Here is a 16,065-nt window from a genome sequence, read left to right as displayed (position 1 = left end):
GGCTGCATTATAGGTCTGATGTTTTGTTTCCCAGAGTAGGTCTTAATCCTGTCATTGAAAATATTATCCTTTTTTCCTTTCTTTCCTCTTTTGTTAAAGTATATATGAAAAGTCTGTAGAAATGTCTGTGATTTTGAGCAGTAAAAAAAAAAAACAATTTAAATATTTCAGCTTCAATATTAATTGAACTTTATAAATAGTACTTTTACATCACTCTTTAGCATTTATTCAAAAATTTATTTTAACTTTTCTTTTTTAATTTTATAGGTTAATTTTACCTACCAGTTTTTGAAAAAGAAGTTCTATATATTTAGCCAGTTTATGTATGATGAACATATTAAATCCAGACTGATTAAAGATATTCGGTTTTTCAGGGAGATCAAGGACCAAAATGACCACAAGGTATGCTATGTATTCTTTAGAATCTGGATTTGACTGCCTTGTAATGACAGGCACTCATGCTGGGCTTTAGCAGTCTCTGTGCATGTCTCCTGTGTTCCTTATGATGACCTTGTTCTCTGAAGGCTTAAGCATACTGAAATGTTAAATGATCGTTGTGGCTGAGATTATTTTGTTTTACAGTAATACACATACTAAACCATGTTCATTTCAAAGCATATATACAAAGCATATATACAAGATCTGCTATCTTCCTCACATTTCTTCTTAGCTCCATTTCTGAAGGTAGCTGCTGTTAGCAGTGTAGTGCAGGGCCCTTCTAGCTCTTTACAGTAAACATTTATCTTCACACATGTACACAATACTGCTTATTGCAAAGCAGAGCAGTCAAACACTTGAGAAATACTGCACAATTATTTCCCACCAGTACTTCTTAGGAATGCTGTTTTTTGGGCAGGGGATGTAGCTTCTTGGAAGTGGGCTTGTCTACCATGCCAAACGTCCGGGGTTCAATCCCCAGTACCATAAGGAAAGCAACAGTAAACTTGAAATAAAAACAACAGAAGTTGCCCTCCGAAAAAGACTCTTGTTTTCTCTTTGCTCTCCCTGTGCAGGTTTCCCATGGTGAGGTTGAAAGCTTGTGGAGCCGTAGGAAGTTAGGGGCAGAGGTGATGACTGTGAAAGTAGAGAGCCCACACCTGTCACATGGTTCTGGATCTGCTTTGCTGGTTATAGTAGTGTCTGAATTACAGTTAAGAGTCCTCTGACCTTAGCCTGATTGTGTGGTTCCTCGGTGTATTACATTGTAGTAAAGTAGTTAGCATGACAGAGTACAGTCATCAGTAGAGAGGTGTATGACATGTCTCTTTCCTGGGATGGAAATGACAAGCATGCTGCCATTGAGAACTGGTGTCATTGCAACAAATGACAGCCCCCTAAGGCTGTTAGCCACAAGTTGAAAAGGCTTATTTTCTTTTCTCTAAATTGATGACTGTAACTAGAAAATTTTGTTCAGTTTGTTTTGAGATTGTCTCGTGAGGCTGGCCTCACACTTGATGTGTAGCCAAGCAGAATCTTGAACTTCTTTTTCCCCTTTCTTCTTCTTGTTCTTTTTTTTTTTTGTTTTTTTGAGACAGGTTTTTCTGTGTAGGCTGGCCTCGAACTCACAGTGATCCACCTACCTCTGCCTCCTGAGTGCTGTTTTTGTTTTTTGTTTTTTGTTTCCTTCGAGACAGGGTCTCTCTGTATAGCCTTGCTTGTCCTGGACTCAATTTGTAGACCAGGCTGGCCTCGAACTCACCCACCTACCTCTGCCTCCCGAGTGCTGGGATTAAAGGCGTGCACCACCCGCCCAGCCTGAGTCTTGAACTTTTGTTCTTTCTGCTCTCATCTCCCAGATGCTGAGATCATAGGTTTGTGCCACTAAGGTTAGCATTTTGAGCAGTTTATGTATTCGTATAGAAGGAATGTGTTTATAAATTCTTTGGCAACAGGCCTATAGAAACTTGGTTACACATCAGGGAACATATGCATCAGGGGCCTTAGTTTCTTTTCTCAATCTGATGGAGTAGTTAGGCGTTAAAGGCTAAGATGGTGGTGGGGAATAAGTTGAGTGTTATCAGCTTTCCCTTTCACTAATACCAAGGCGACAGCAACAAAAGCATTGACCTTGAACACCAGTGGGGTTTTTTTGTTTTTGCACAGGTTTGTCATTAAAGACCTTAACACCAATAAAGTTTTTGTTGTTATTGTATAGATTTGGCATTAGACTTTTTTTTTTTTTTTAAATAATGAGAAATAAAATTAGAAAGGACAGTCATACTGGCATCAAATTAGTAAAGATTTTACGGTTTAAGGGCCTAAAAATAATTTAAAATTTATCTTTTTAGTATCCTTTTGATAGAGCAGAAAAATTCAATCGAGGCATAAGAAAACTTGGAATCACACCAGAGGGACAGAGCTACCTTGACCAGTTCAGGCAGCTTATCAGCCAGATTGGTAAGTCACTTTAAAGTATTGGGAAATACAAGAATCACATACACCATGCATATGATATAGCTCATGTGATGTCTGTGAACTTATCCCACTTACTAAGCTGTTGGGTAGAAACTAGATAAATGGTTAAATAAAATTAGACAGTCACTTAAGTACACCTCCTCAGAATTACATTCATAATTAAGAATCAACTGGTAAGTAAAGGTTAGTAGTTTAATAGGTTTCATGTAAATGTAATTATACATTAGAACCTGAGTGATGTCATTTTGTACTCTTGTATAGGATGTGTTGTGCTTTAGAAGCAGGCTTGACTTCTGAAGCACAGTATATAATTTTTAAAGGGAAGAACTGCATGTAAAGCTCTCCATCTTCTCTGAGCTGTTCACATGTGCTATCCCTGTTAATGTCCTTACCGTGAGCCTGTGGAATAGACACAGAGCCACTGAGAAACTGAGAAATAAGTGGTGCTGTCGCCCACCAGGCCCAGCATGTGACAAGTCTTTTTGATTGAAACGTGTCTGCTGACATTTATTGAGCATGCTCTCAGGGTTGTGACAGAAACAACCCACAGTATGGAAAGTATTGTTTCTGTTCACTCATCCTGGAGGGTTTATTTATGACAAATATGGTTTAATTGCTGGTGATAGGACAATAAATGAAGTCTGCCTTTTAAAGTTTAACAGATGAGGTTTACATATAAGTAATTTAAATAATTAGCTCTAAATTAACAAATGGTGGAATCTGGATTTGAACTGAAGTAGTGTGACTATGATTTTTACTTTTAACCATTATTCTGAGGTAGCCTCTTTTTTAAAAATTTTTTTAATTTTTTAATTTTTTATTTTCTGAGCTAGCCTCTTACATTTTAATCAGTCAACATAATTGAAATAGTCAAACTAGGTATTTACAATTTAAATTTACTTTTTTTTTTTTTTTTTAAAGCCTGACCAACTGGAATAGGCTTTAATGTAGATCTTGGTCCTTCCTGTGTAGCATTAATATAAGAACTGTAATGCTTATGAAGTATTAACTGTTACCTTGGTCCTTACTGTGTAGTATTAATATAAGACTGTAATGCTTATGAAGTAGTAACTGTTACCTTTTTGTTTGGCCTATTTTGTTCTTCCCAACAATTTCAGTCCCATTATATATCACATTCCTACTGTGGCCCAGGACATGGTTGCTCTAGGGATGAGATAGCAAAGATGTCAGATGCCATACTCAGTGTATCCTTATCCTAGTTGGGGAGAGAGGCAGACAAAGAGATAGCTAGACAATAATAATTCTAGGTAAAGTATAGTGAGGCTGAGCGGTCAGGGACCTAAGTAATGGGATGGAATGAGCCTGTGTGTGACTGGGGAAAGAATACCAGACAGGAATGGGAGGTGTAAAAACCCTGCGCAGTTCTGAGGGACAGTCTGGAATAGTCCTGGAATGAAGCTAATGAAGACCTGAGTAGCAGGACACAAAATGGACCAGCAGCTCTAGGCAGGATCATGCAGGGCTGGGTTGACACATGGAAATCTGATGCCATTATGAGATGGAACTATTGCAGTTTTCAAGAAGGACATGGCAGCCCCCCTGAGTTTGTGGAGTCCAGCTGTTGATGAGCTGGAGGGTATTATTGGTGCCGAAGGTTAGGTAATGGGGGAAGTCACTGCTCTACACTGTAGGTGGTTTTGATCCTCTTCTCTCATGCCCACTGTTCCTGTGCATTGAACCTAGGCCCTCAGACTTTAGACGGCGTGCTACCACTGAGCTAGATCTTCAGCTAGATTCTGGCTCTATTTTCAAGGTAGAGCCAGTGTAACTTGTCCACTGATTAAGACAGAAATGTGAAAGAAAGCAAGGAGTCAGGGATGATGTCAGGACATTTGCTCCAAGCAATAGGAGGGATAGAATGGCCAGTGTCTGAAGTAGCAAATATAGTTTGGCGATAAAGAGCTTTAGTTTGGGGGCGGAGGGCTGGAGAAATGGCTCAGAGGTTAAGAGCACTGCCTGCTCCTCCAAAGGTCCTGAGTTATTCCCAGCACCCACACGGTGGCTCACAACCATCTGTAATGAGATCTGGTGCCGCCTTTTGGCATGTGGGCATACATGCAGGCAAAGTATGTATAAATAATAAATTAATCTTTTTTTAAAAAAAGCTTTAGTTTGACTTGGGTGTAATTAAAATTTTAAATTTGTCTTTAATATATAGGCATGAGTACTGGATTAAAGTCTAGAGATCAGAGGAGTCCAGGCTAGCGAGACAAATTTGGGAGGTACCAAGTCAAGATTACCTGATACTTCAGAGTGAGTGTGTGTGTGTGTGTGTGTGTGTGTGTGTGTGTGTGAGAGAGAGAGAGAGAGAGAGAGAGAGAGAGAGAGAGAGAGAGAGAGAGAAATTTTACTGTAACTTTAAAATGTCTGATCATTTTAATGAAGCTAGCAATTAATGATTTTAACTTATCAATTGAATTACATTATTTAAAAGTACTAAAGTTTATGTCTACTTTTAAATGTATAAATCTGCAACAGTTGCTTTTTGCAGAATAGAAATAAAAGTACAGCAGAATACAGTGGTGTTTAGGGTTGGAGACTTCTCAGTTGAATACTAATGTAACTTGTCCTGATGTTAGAATTGCTCATATAAAGATGTGCTTTCTTGTATGTGATTTTTGAAGGTAATGCTATGGGCTATATACGCATGATAAGATCTGGTGGTCTTCATTGTAGCAGCAATGCCATTAGGTATGGATTCAAACATAATTTCTACCTTGTGTGTGCAACTTAATCTTCCGTGGTAACTATCGAGAAGGCATGTATCCTTGTCATTTATATTGCAGACTGCAGACCTCCTGTTACTGCCCAGCCTTCTGCCCCTTGATATGTTCTCAGTAACCTGCTTTCTTCCTAATGCAGAAAGCATTAATCCTAACACCTGAGGAATTTTTTCTCTGCTATTTTAAGATTGTATTATGGGGCTAGGGAAATGGTTTAGCAGCTACTCCTTCAGAGTACTTGGGTCCATTCCCAGCACCCATATGGCTGCAAGCAACTGGCTGCCATTCCAGTTCTGGGGGTCAGACCCTCTTGTTCAGCCTTCATAAGCAGGCAAACACCCATACACATAAAATGGAAATAAATCCATCTGTAAAAAATATTTTTTAAAGAAAAGAAATATGTAATTTTTGAAATATTTTTGAAAATATTTCTTTTAAGAGTATGGTGGTTTCACTTTTATCAGCATAACTAATGAATGTAAAGATTGCATGATTTTGAATATCAGAATGTGATCACAAATAAAATTTAACTTGGAACTAAAGTGATATTAACAAAATTACTTGAAATGCAGTTTTTCCTGAGTTCTTATTTATCTTTTGATGCTCCATAGTACTTGTCGTCTATGTGTTGGGGTCGCGTATATTTTACTTGTCCCCATGTATTCCTTCTCAAATCCTCACATAGGTTTGTGCCGGACCTTGAAGACATTGTGAGTTTTGAAGAGCTGGTGAAGGAAGAAGGGCTTGCAGAAGAAACACTTAGGGCAGCCAGGTAACCTGATGAGGGCGCAAGGTTGGAAAGTTAAGGTGTGAAAATACATGGGACAGTGCTTTGTAGTCTCAGCTTAGGAAATACATTGTTTTCAGGAGAGTACAGTGTTCTAAGATCTGAGACATGCTGTCTAGAAGCAGCTACTTGTCATACACTCCTGTTACAGTGACTGACCTTAGGTGATAACTAATACCTCATTTGTAAAATTAATTCGTCCAGTGCCAAAGACTGGCTCACTGTAAGAGCCCTTGGTGCTGGTATGGAGGACTTCAGTTCCCAGCAGCCTTGTGGACACTGAGGTGGTGGCTAAAAAGTTAATGGATGCCTACTTTTTTTTCCCCCCAAGACAGGGTTTCTCTGTGTAGCCTTGGCTGTCCTAGACTCACTTTGTAGACCAGGCTGGCCTCGAACTCACAGCGATCCTCCTGCCTCTGCCTCCCGAGTGCTGGGATTAAAGGCATGTGCCACCTCACCCGGCTCATGGATGCCTACTTTTAAGAAAGAGTTGAGTATATAGGTGGCCCTTGATCCAAATAAAGTAATTTTAGCTTTAATCTTTATAATGTAAAAATGATAAGCATTCACTTGAAACCATATTTCTTTTAATTTGGCTCTCTTTCCAGGCAAGCAGTAAGCACTGTGATTGTAGTGATGCTGGGCAGGGGCAACAGGGGGGCACTGAAAGGCAGCCTGGAGATCCGCAAGGAGAGTGCAGGGCACGCTGCGGCAGTGTGCTCTATGGCTCAGCTGCCCTGCTCAGTAGCCTAGGGTCTTCAGTTACCACAGTGCCAGGCTATGAGGATATGGCTGTGTCACAGGGCAAAGAGCAGCTGTGGTTGTGTCACGTGACTGTTACAGAACCTTCCACTGGTGGAGATTGAGAATGGTAGTGGTTGTACTTAATCCCCCAGCCAAAGCAGATTCTGGTTCTGAAGACTGTAACCGAGGTTCAGCCTCTAAAAGAAGACCAGAGTGAGGGTGAGCAGATGCAGAGAAACATTGTGAGGAGGGTTAACAGCAGAATGTATTTACAGTGAACATGGCTTCTCCTCTCACACCTTTAATCCCAACACTTGGGAGGCAGAGGCAGGTGGATCGCTGTGAGTTCGAGGCCAGCCTGGTCTACAAAGTGAGTCCAGGACAGCCAAGACTACACAGAGAAACCCTGTCTCAACCCCCCCACCCCCCCAAAAAGAAGAAATATAAACCTAGCTAGCAACTTAATGGGTCAGATGCTTGCTGCCAGGCTTGTTGACCTCAATTACAGCCTCAGCTCACAGTCAAAAGAGGAAGCCAACTCCTGCAAGTTGTACTCTGATCTTTCCATTTGCATGCATAGGCATGTGGATGCAGACACACACACACACACACACACACACACACACACACACACACACACACACACACACACACACACACACACACACACACGAATGTTCAGAAAAATGACTGGGGAGATGACTCAGCAAGTAAAAGCACTTGCTATGTAGCCTAACCTAAGTTTCACTCTCAGAACCCACATGGCGAAAAGAGGACACTGACTCCTGCAGGATGTCTTCTCACTTGCACATGTATGTGGCACATGCACAGTCATATACATGTGTGTGCATGAACACAATAAATGCAAAAAAAAAAACCCCAAGCTACTTTTTTTGTTTTGTTTTTCAAGACAGGGTTTCTCTGTGTAGCCTTTCTGTCCTGGACTCGCCCTTGTAGACCAGGCTAGCCTCAAACTCACAGTGATCCACCTGCCTCTGCTTCTATTGTATTTTAGGGACTGAGTCATTAAATAACACTGATTAGTCCCTGCTTGTCCTGATGTCCAAGGGGATTTTATGCTGTTTCCTGATTTGGAGTGGTATTTCCTAACCTGATGGGAGACATGTTTTTTTTTAAAGCTATGCCTTTGAAAAGGAACCAAGGAATGTTCTGGTTTGTTTGTTTGTGTTGTAGGCATTTAGACTCAGTTCTTAGTGATCATACACGAAATTCTGCTGAAGGCACGGAATATTTCAAAATGCTCGTGGATGTTTTTGCTCCTGAGTTTCGAAGGCCAAAGAATATACATCTCCGCAACTTCTACGTCATCGTCCCTCCTCTCGTGAGTGTTCTCAGAGCTGGGAATGAGTTGTTACAGGTGGGAATACAGATCCAGCTCCCAGAGAGCACGGCGTATGTCCACGCCTTATGAAGTCAGCTTGTGACCTAGAGCTTGGCCTTGCCAGCTCTGCAGCAGCAGGTTTATAGTGGACAGGTTCTTACTGGTAACGGCAAAAGAAATCCTAGTGCCTGTCAGCTATTTGAGTGGATTTCTTACCTGCATGCCATAGGATCCTCACACGATTAGAATCTAACTGCATAGCATAGATGAACTTATTGTAATGTCACTTGTTCCAACATAGCTTTTTTTTTTCCTTACCCCAAATAAAACTTTATTGATAGTATAAATGAAGTAAGTTTATGTTCTTCAAAGTAAAGCAAAATAATAGATGATTGTTTGAAATTGATTTAAATCCAGACATAAACATATGGCTTCATTGTTAACATTCTATCTATTACATACCAAATGATCTTCAAAATCAGTTAGCGCCCATTTATAAAGATGCTTCTTCGCATTGGTCTGGGTCGGTTGGAAAACAGCAGGAAAAGCAACAGTTCAGAAATAACCATAATTTTTGCAACACCAACATATCTTTTAAAAGCTTATTTCAGGGATTAATTTCTCCTTTCAGTTGTAAATATTAGCACCTAAAATAAATTTTGTAGTGTTTTCTCCTAAAATATGTTTTCTTTTAAAATAGCTCGTTATCAAAAATTGCATTATAATAGCAAGTATTGCAAGGAGAGGCTGGAAGGTTTATATTAACAATAAATTTGTTCTTAGAACATTTTTGTATCATATCTTTCGTTGAAAGTTTTTAGTGGCTATCTTTAAAGTCTGAACATCTACAGGCGTTGATAGCTTTTTATTGCATCTGAATTGCATCAAGAGTAGGTTTTCGGGCTGGAGAGATGGCTCAGCGGTTAAGAGCACTGACTGCTCTTCCAGAGGTCATGAGTTCAATTCCCAGCAACCACATGGTGGCTCACAACCATCTATAATGTGATCTGATGGCCTTTTCAGCACTGTATGCATAATAATAAACAAATATTTAAAAAAAAAAAAAAAAAAAAAAGAGTAGGTTTTCATAGTTTGGGATGTGGCTTTACTCCACGTAAAGTGCTTCTCTGGCATGCATGAGTTGAGGGCTCTGTCCCCAGCACTGCATACCCTGCCTGTAGTTTGGGGAGGTAGGTGGAAGTAGGATGATTTAGAGTTCAAAGTTACCCTGGTGAGCCTGGACTATATCCGGTGGTGTTTTAAAATAACAATAACAACAAAGATTGCTGGAGAACTCAGTCAGTGGTTCTGAGCACTGGCTCTTACAGAGGAAAAGGGTTTGATGCTCAGCACCTACATGGCAGCTCGGGCAGTCTGTGTCTGCAGTCCCAGGGGATCTGACACCTTCTTCTGGCCTCCGTGGGCACTGTACTGCATGTATATGGTGCAGTGTGCGTGTGTGTGTTTATATATTTATATATAAACATACACATAAAAACAAACCAAAAACAAAAACACTTACCCTGATTGCTAACTACATAATATACAAGTATCAACACCTGGAAGTTGTCACCCACTGCCGGCCACCTTTCTCTTCACATATTTGCTATTTTATACATTCATTGTTTACTATTAGTTTTATCACTGATGTGGCAGAGGTGCTCAACTATATCTGCTCAGTGTTCAGGAGAAACTTGCGTTATTTGATAATCCTGTACAAACTTGGATTCTCCCATATTTCTTTAATCTGGAGAGCATTATATTCAGGCCATGGTAGGCAGCTGTGAAAACATTGGTGAACTTTGGGAAGAGCCTGAATTTAAAAAAAAAATTCAATTATATACTAGACTGCGTGCAGTACAAAGGCCTATTAGTGAGCTGCCAAGAAAGGTTTAATTGGGTATTTCTGACAGATTGTGAATGTCAGCTATTTAATAGGTAGTGAGAGCCATGGCTACATAAGCAGTATTTTAGGACACACTGTGAAGGCAGACAGAGGATTGCTTTTTTCAAATGCTTCTGTTTTGAGGTGAAGTGAAACAGTTGGTGCTGTCCATGTTTCCTTGTGTTTGACTTTGGGTCTGCATCTTCCAAGACTCAATATTTTCTCTCTGAACTGTGCACAGTAACTTCCCAAAGAGCACTGTGCCAGCGGTGAGTATCAGTGGAGGGAATGCTCAGACTTAGAGGCCTCGGGAGACACGCCCTCAGGAGACACTTCTGTGGATTTGTGTCCTCACCAAGAGACAGTTTGCCTGAGGCAAGTGCTCAGTAGTTGAGAGGAAATTCTCTTTGTAATTCTTGAAATGTCTGTTATAGTGCCTTAATTTAGCAAATTTTGTTAGCTCAATTGTTTTCCTGTATCTTATCTTTTTTTAGACTCTCAACTTTGTAGAACATTCTATAAGTTGCAAAGAGAAATTGAATAAAAAAAACAAGATAGGAGCTGCATTTACTGATGATGGTTTTGCCATGGGTAAGCTTAACTGAACTATTTCCCATCAATTTTGTGTTTACCTTAAAGTGGACTCTCAGAAAAACTGCTTGGAAATAAGTTTCTGTGTGCCTTATAGTGGACTGCTTCCCTCAGCAGCGCCTGCTGTTAGTGCTTGCTTGTAAACAAGGCCCTTTCTGTCATCTGTGCTGTCATGTAATGCTAAAGTGTAGCTTACTTCTGTCTGCTTTGCCCTTCTATTTGAGCTTGCATCGTTGTGGTTTGCTTACATTTCGTTTCATCGGTGCCTCTGTAACCTCCTCATTTCTATCTGTTCAGCTTCAGAGGTTTGTATCATGAAACTTTTCCTTTTTTCTTTTTTCTCTGGTTTCCTGATAATGTCCATGGTTGTATTACTATAAGATTCTTGTGTTTTCTTTAGTTTTTAAAATACTTCCCACTTTTTTTTTTTTTTTTTTAAGCAGAACCTAGAAGAGAAGCTGGTTGACTTTATTATTTTTGCTGTAAAATGTGATTTGAAAGTGCTGGTTGAAGTGACTAGCTAAGTGACTGGAGCTCTGGTGAAGGAGGAAGACAGAAGAACTTCTGTACTCACTGTAATTTAGATTTTGTTTTTGCTAATGACTGTAGGTGTGGCTTATACCCTAAAGCTTTTGGATCAGTACCAGGAGTTTGATTCACTTCATTGGTTCCAGTCTGTTAGAGAAAAGTACATAAAGGAGATAAGAGCAGTGGCTAAGCAGCAGAGTGTGCAGTCAACTAGTCAAGATGAAAAACTGCTACAAACCATGAACCTCACTCAGAAGCGCCTGGAGGTCTATCTACAGGTAGTAGATCCAAATAGCCTCTGACTAACTTTCTGATGTGCGTTCACTTGATAGCTGAAGCCATATGGTGTTCTCGCTTTAGCATGTGAGATGATAGCAGTAAAAAGAATTTGTTAGAATTATATTTGGAAGCCATTTGGTCATTAAAAAAAAAAAGTAGGTGGCGTTAGGCAAGATGGCTCAGTGGATAAAGTGCTTGCTTGCCCTGCAAGCTTGAGGACTTGCGTTCAGATCCTCAGGCCCATGTAACAGCTGGGGAGGCATAGTTGCCTGTAAGCCTAGCACTTAGAAGGCAGATGCAGGAAGTACCCTCCAGCGAGCTGGCTAGCTAGTCTACCCAGCATCAGTGAGCCCCTGGTGCAGTGACAGGCCAAGTGGAGAGTGGTCAAGGAGGACACCCGACTTCAACTTTGGGCCACCACACACAAACCCACATACACACATACCCAGTGATGCGTGTGAGCAGGCACATATGTGCACAAGAATGGCCAGGGAGCTTAGAAGTCATTTTAGAGACATTACTACTTTGTGTTTTGCTATAAGTATTTCCCTTTTTCTTTTTTCTTTAACTTTTCTCCTGTAGGAATTTGAATTGCTATATTTTTCACTGAGTAGTGCAAGAATTTTCTTCAGAGCAGACAAGACTGCGGCTGAAGAGAACCAAGAAAAGAAAGAGAAGGAAGGTCAGTGGGTGTGTAAATGCGCGAAGACCGCTGAGTCTTGACAGTAGACACTAGTGCTTCACTTTCTTGTCAGATTTCTAGTTCACTTAATCTTTTGGAAAACAATGTAGCCCTAGAAATGAATCTTCCCGACACCTGTATGGGTCACATGTGATGTGGAAGAAAGGTTTACTGTGTTCCCTAAGCTATGTCCTAGTTCCCTTATCAGAGGCAGCTCTGTCAAGCCTGAGTGAGGTGACAGGCAGTGAGGAGGGAAGGAGGCTGATTGAGAGCAGCTGCAGACAGCTGTGCTGAGTAAAAGATGGCGAGGACAGTGACTCAGGAGGCTGCTGAGGGGATGATAAACAGTGTTCACTCTGCGTGGTGAGCTCCCTGAGCACTGCAGAGTGAGTGCTGTGCCTGACAGACAGTTGTTTCCGTCTGGGCCACCAAGGAAAGCCTTGTGCCCACTCTGCTCTGTGGACTGATGAGGCCAGCACACTTGCCTCAGTGGGGACGAGCCTTGCTCTGCGTGTCACAATTAGTGGCTCCATTTCTCTCAGAATATTGTCTTCTCTGAGGAATAGATAGCTCCTTTTTTCCTATTGTGGAGGTTATAAAACTGAGGTAACAGAGTTTTTCTTTGTGTTTTTCTTGTCTATGTGTTATATTAATTTTTATAAATTGATAGGTAAAATATTTTCATAAAATAAGATTACTCTTAAATTTCTTTTACTTTATATTTTAAGGTACCTTCTCCATTTTTGTAATGAGTGAAGCAGTTCATTTGGGTAGACACTTTTGTGAACTAGTTTATTCTTGTCAGTGTTGCATCTGTTAGACGTTACTTACCAGTGTTAGGTATAAGACGCATATCCTAAAATCTGGATTAACAAGCATGTGCTTGAAAATAACTCGAGATGCTTAGCCTGTACAGCACAACCTATCCATTCTACTGTTTGGGTTCCTGTTCAAGACAGCGTGAGCAGGCAAATGGCATCTGAAATGTGAGCCGGGGCCATCTAAATTGTGAGAAAACCAGTTGCTGCTTTGCTTTTGCTAATACATTTCATGGCAGAGCTGACTGAGCACACTGCAAGTGGGTTATGTGTTTGCTCTAAGGCCAGAAGCTCAAAGACAGCAGCAGCCACCCTGGCCACCTGGCATTGTCTTGTTCTTCAGGGAACTGCTTGATGTTACTCACAGGCCTGCTCAGTCTCCTTCTTAAGACTGTTGAGCTGCAGTTTGCTCAAGTGATGAGAGTTGCTTAGTGCATTGGTCAAATAGTTGTCATCTGCTAACGCATAATATGTGCATGCAATATTTTACACAAAGTGCCAAGAATTCATTGGCACAAATAATAAGAGGCCAGCGTGGGCTACACAGAGAAACCCTGTCTTGAAACACCAAATTGTCTGTCTATATCTGGGTGCAGTGGCTCATGCCTGTAATTTCTGTATTTGGGAAGCTGAAGCACAAAGGCCCCTGGGTTCAGCGCTGCCTTGGGCTACATATTAAGCTCTAGATCAGTCTGGCTTGTAAAGTCTCAGAAAGTAAGACAAGGGGCTGGAAGATGGGTCAGTAAGGAAAATGCATCTCCAGCATTCATGTAAAGCCAGGCATGGGGCCATGTGTCTGCAGACCCAGCTGGCCCATGGGGGCTCACTGGCCAGCCACACTAGCCAAGCAGAGACGTCCAGGTTCTGTTAGAGACCCTACTTCTAAAAACAAGGAGAGGCTGGGAGAACTCTCCACAGTTAAAAGCACTGGCTGCTCTTCCAGATGACCAGCGTTTGGCCTCACTTCCCAGCACCCACACTGCAGTTCACAACCATCTGTAATTCCAGTTCCAGGAGATCTGATGCCCCGTTCTGGCCTCCTTGGGCACCAGGCTTACATGTAGGCAAAATACCCATACACATAAAATAAAATACGTAAATTTAAAAATGAAGAAAAGGACAGAGGTAAGAGGTTCACAGTGTCAGTCATCTGGCTTCCATGTGTGAGTGTATGCACATAGGCACATACACATGTGTATACATACACCTGTACTGTACACCCAAAATAAACACTCTGTGCTGATGGCAAGTTACTCATCTGACTCTAGCTGTGTGCCGTCAGTAATGTCAGCACATCACAAAGGTGATTTCTCGTCTGGCCTTGCTGACAGAACGAAGAGTTCTTAACGTACTTAAACTAGTACAACTTGCGATGTTAGAAAAATATTTCATGGACGCAACTTTATAAATTGACATTTAGTAGTATAGTTTTTCTCAAATTGTATTTATTGTTTTCTTAAAATTGACATAAATATTGCCACTGATATTTTTACTCCTCTTTCAGAAGAAACTAAAACAAGCAGTGGAGATGTACCCGAGAGCACTGCGTCTACAGATCCTGTTGTGAAATGATGGTATGAAGTCGTCAGAATGGTCACGAGACTTTTCCACTGACACGGATGCTATAAACTGCTTGATAACCTGTCATTTCCTAGGTCGCATCTGTGGGAACTCTGTATGGCAGTTCTCTAGAGTCAAAGCCCACTTTATTTCCGATGCTAGTTTTCCAAGGGCTGAGAAGCAGATAGTAAGATTGGATTTGGAGTGTAGGCTGAAGGTGCTTCTGAGAAGCTCTGACATGAAGCTGCCGAAGGACAGGTCCAGACCCCTAACCCATTCCCTCCCATCTCCTGTACCGCCTGTGTGTGTTTGTGTGTGTCTTTAATCCATGTTGATCTCAAGTCATGGGAAAGTCAGTGCATATACTGTCCACAGCCAGTAACTGTGCGATTTAAAGACTTGGGCCTCAAGTTCATGAAGCGTCTGTATCAGAGACTATGGAAGGATGCATTGATGGCAGAGGGGGCACAGCCTGACCAGCTGGTGCCGCCTCCCCGTGACTCACGTGAGCTGCTGATGTCTTTGCTGAGACATTTTATAATAGTTTACATTGTTTTGGGAACAGTTATCCTCCAACAATTGCTTTAAATTTAAGATTTACTTAATATTCAAAGAAAACTCAGACTAAGCCATAGACTCCCACTTGCAGCTTCACTAGGTTTGAAGGCATTCTGTGATACTGGGAAAAGAATGGATTATTCTACATCCAAACTCAGGTTTCCTCATTACATTAAATTCAAATCTAAGTGGCATTTAGACAGATTTTTACTTTAAATCAAGTCTAATCTAAGACATAAGATTAAATAATAACTGCACTATGACAGGCTTTCAGTAATTTACCACTGTGAGAATGAAACTAGTAAGTCACTTATTGATTTTAAAAGAATAAAGATTTTGAGTAAATTTAGTTCCCAACAAGCTACTAGCTTTATTTTTGTAACAGTATGCTAGTTAATAGTTTCGTGGATTAATCATGACCTTTTTTGAACATATAATAAAATGATGCCTTTGGGATGAAAAAGAAGGTTTAAAACTTTAAATGTAATACAAAAACATTTTTTGGAAACGCTTGTTTTTTTATTGCATTTGCCTGCTTAACCATTTCTTTGGACATATCTTGCAAGTAATCCTAACACTTAGAGTTCTGACACTGTTCCTTGGTTCCAGCTTTTGGGGCAGAGTCACAGCGCCCTACCTGGACTCATCGGTTAAGGTCAGAGCGACTTTCTCAGCCCAAGCTAAATACTTTGACTGTTGAGTCAGAAGAGACAGAATGGATTTGAAATGTTTTTTATTATGTAAACATGGCTTAGAGAATTATGAGCAAAGGATGGACTGAAGGTGTTTAATGTTTGTAATTGATACTAACTGTAGAGATGGCCCTAAAGCATGCTGCATAATTAATAATTTATATTTTCATTATTATAAATGTTTATATTAATGATACTGGATTTGATTATATCAGATTAGTCACCATTTTATAGTACCGGTATTTTCTCTCTCTTTTTAAAAAAATGTTCTTTGTTCATTATTCTTCCACATTAGCATTCACATACTGACTCCCTGGTCACCTAAAATTGGCAAGAAAGTGACAGATAATTGTTTTACCTTTAGTTAAAAATAATGTCGCTACGGTCTGGATAGATTATAGTAAGTTCATTTATTTGAAATAAGCCTCTGAAGAGAGAAA

General features: G+C 40.5%; 1 protein-coding gene across 1 annotated transcript in view; it reads left to right on the top strand.

The window, feature by feature from the left end:
• Window positions 1-14,668, top strand: part of Washc4 (WASH complex subunit 4) — a 54,661-nt gene extending 39,993 nt beyond the window's left edge. The window contains exons 25-33 of the mRNA XM_051139689.1: window positions 268-402; window positions 2,289-2,397; window positions 5,061-5,127; window positions 5,845-5,931; window positions 7,885-8,032; window positions 10,412-10,508; window positions 11,118-11,314; window positions 11,898-11,997; window positions 14,320-14,668. Coding sequence (XP_050995646.1) covers window positions 268-402; window positions 2,289-2,397; window positions 5,061-5,127; window positions 5,845-5,931; window positions 7,885-8,032; window positions 10,412-10,508; window positions 11,118-11,314; window positions 11,898-11,997; window positions 14,320-14,387 — 1,008 coding nt within the window. The 3' untranslated portion in view covers window positions 14,388-14,668. The remainder of the gene's footprint in view (window positions 1-267; window positions 403-2,288; window positions 2,398-5,060; window positions 5,128-5,844; window positions 5,932-7,884; window positions 8,033-10,411; window positions 10,509-11,117; window positions 11,315-11,897; window positions 11,998-14,319) is intronic.
• Window positions 14,669-16,065: the final 1,397 nt, after the last annotated feature.

The sequence above is a fragment of the Acomys russatus genome, chromosome 31, assembly GCF_903995435.1.
Source record: "Acomys russatus chromosome 31, mAcoRus1.1, whole genome shotgun sequence".
Lineage (NCBI taxonomy): Eukaryota > Metazoa > Chordata > Mammalia > Rodentia > Muridae > Acomys > Acomys russatus.
Note: the sequence above shows the minus strand (reverse complement) of the source record. Positions and strands in the feature narration are given on the sequence as shown.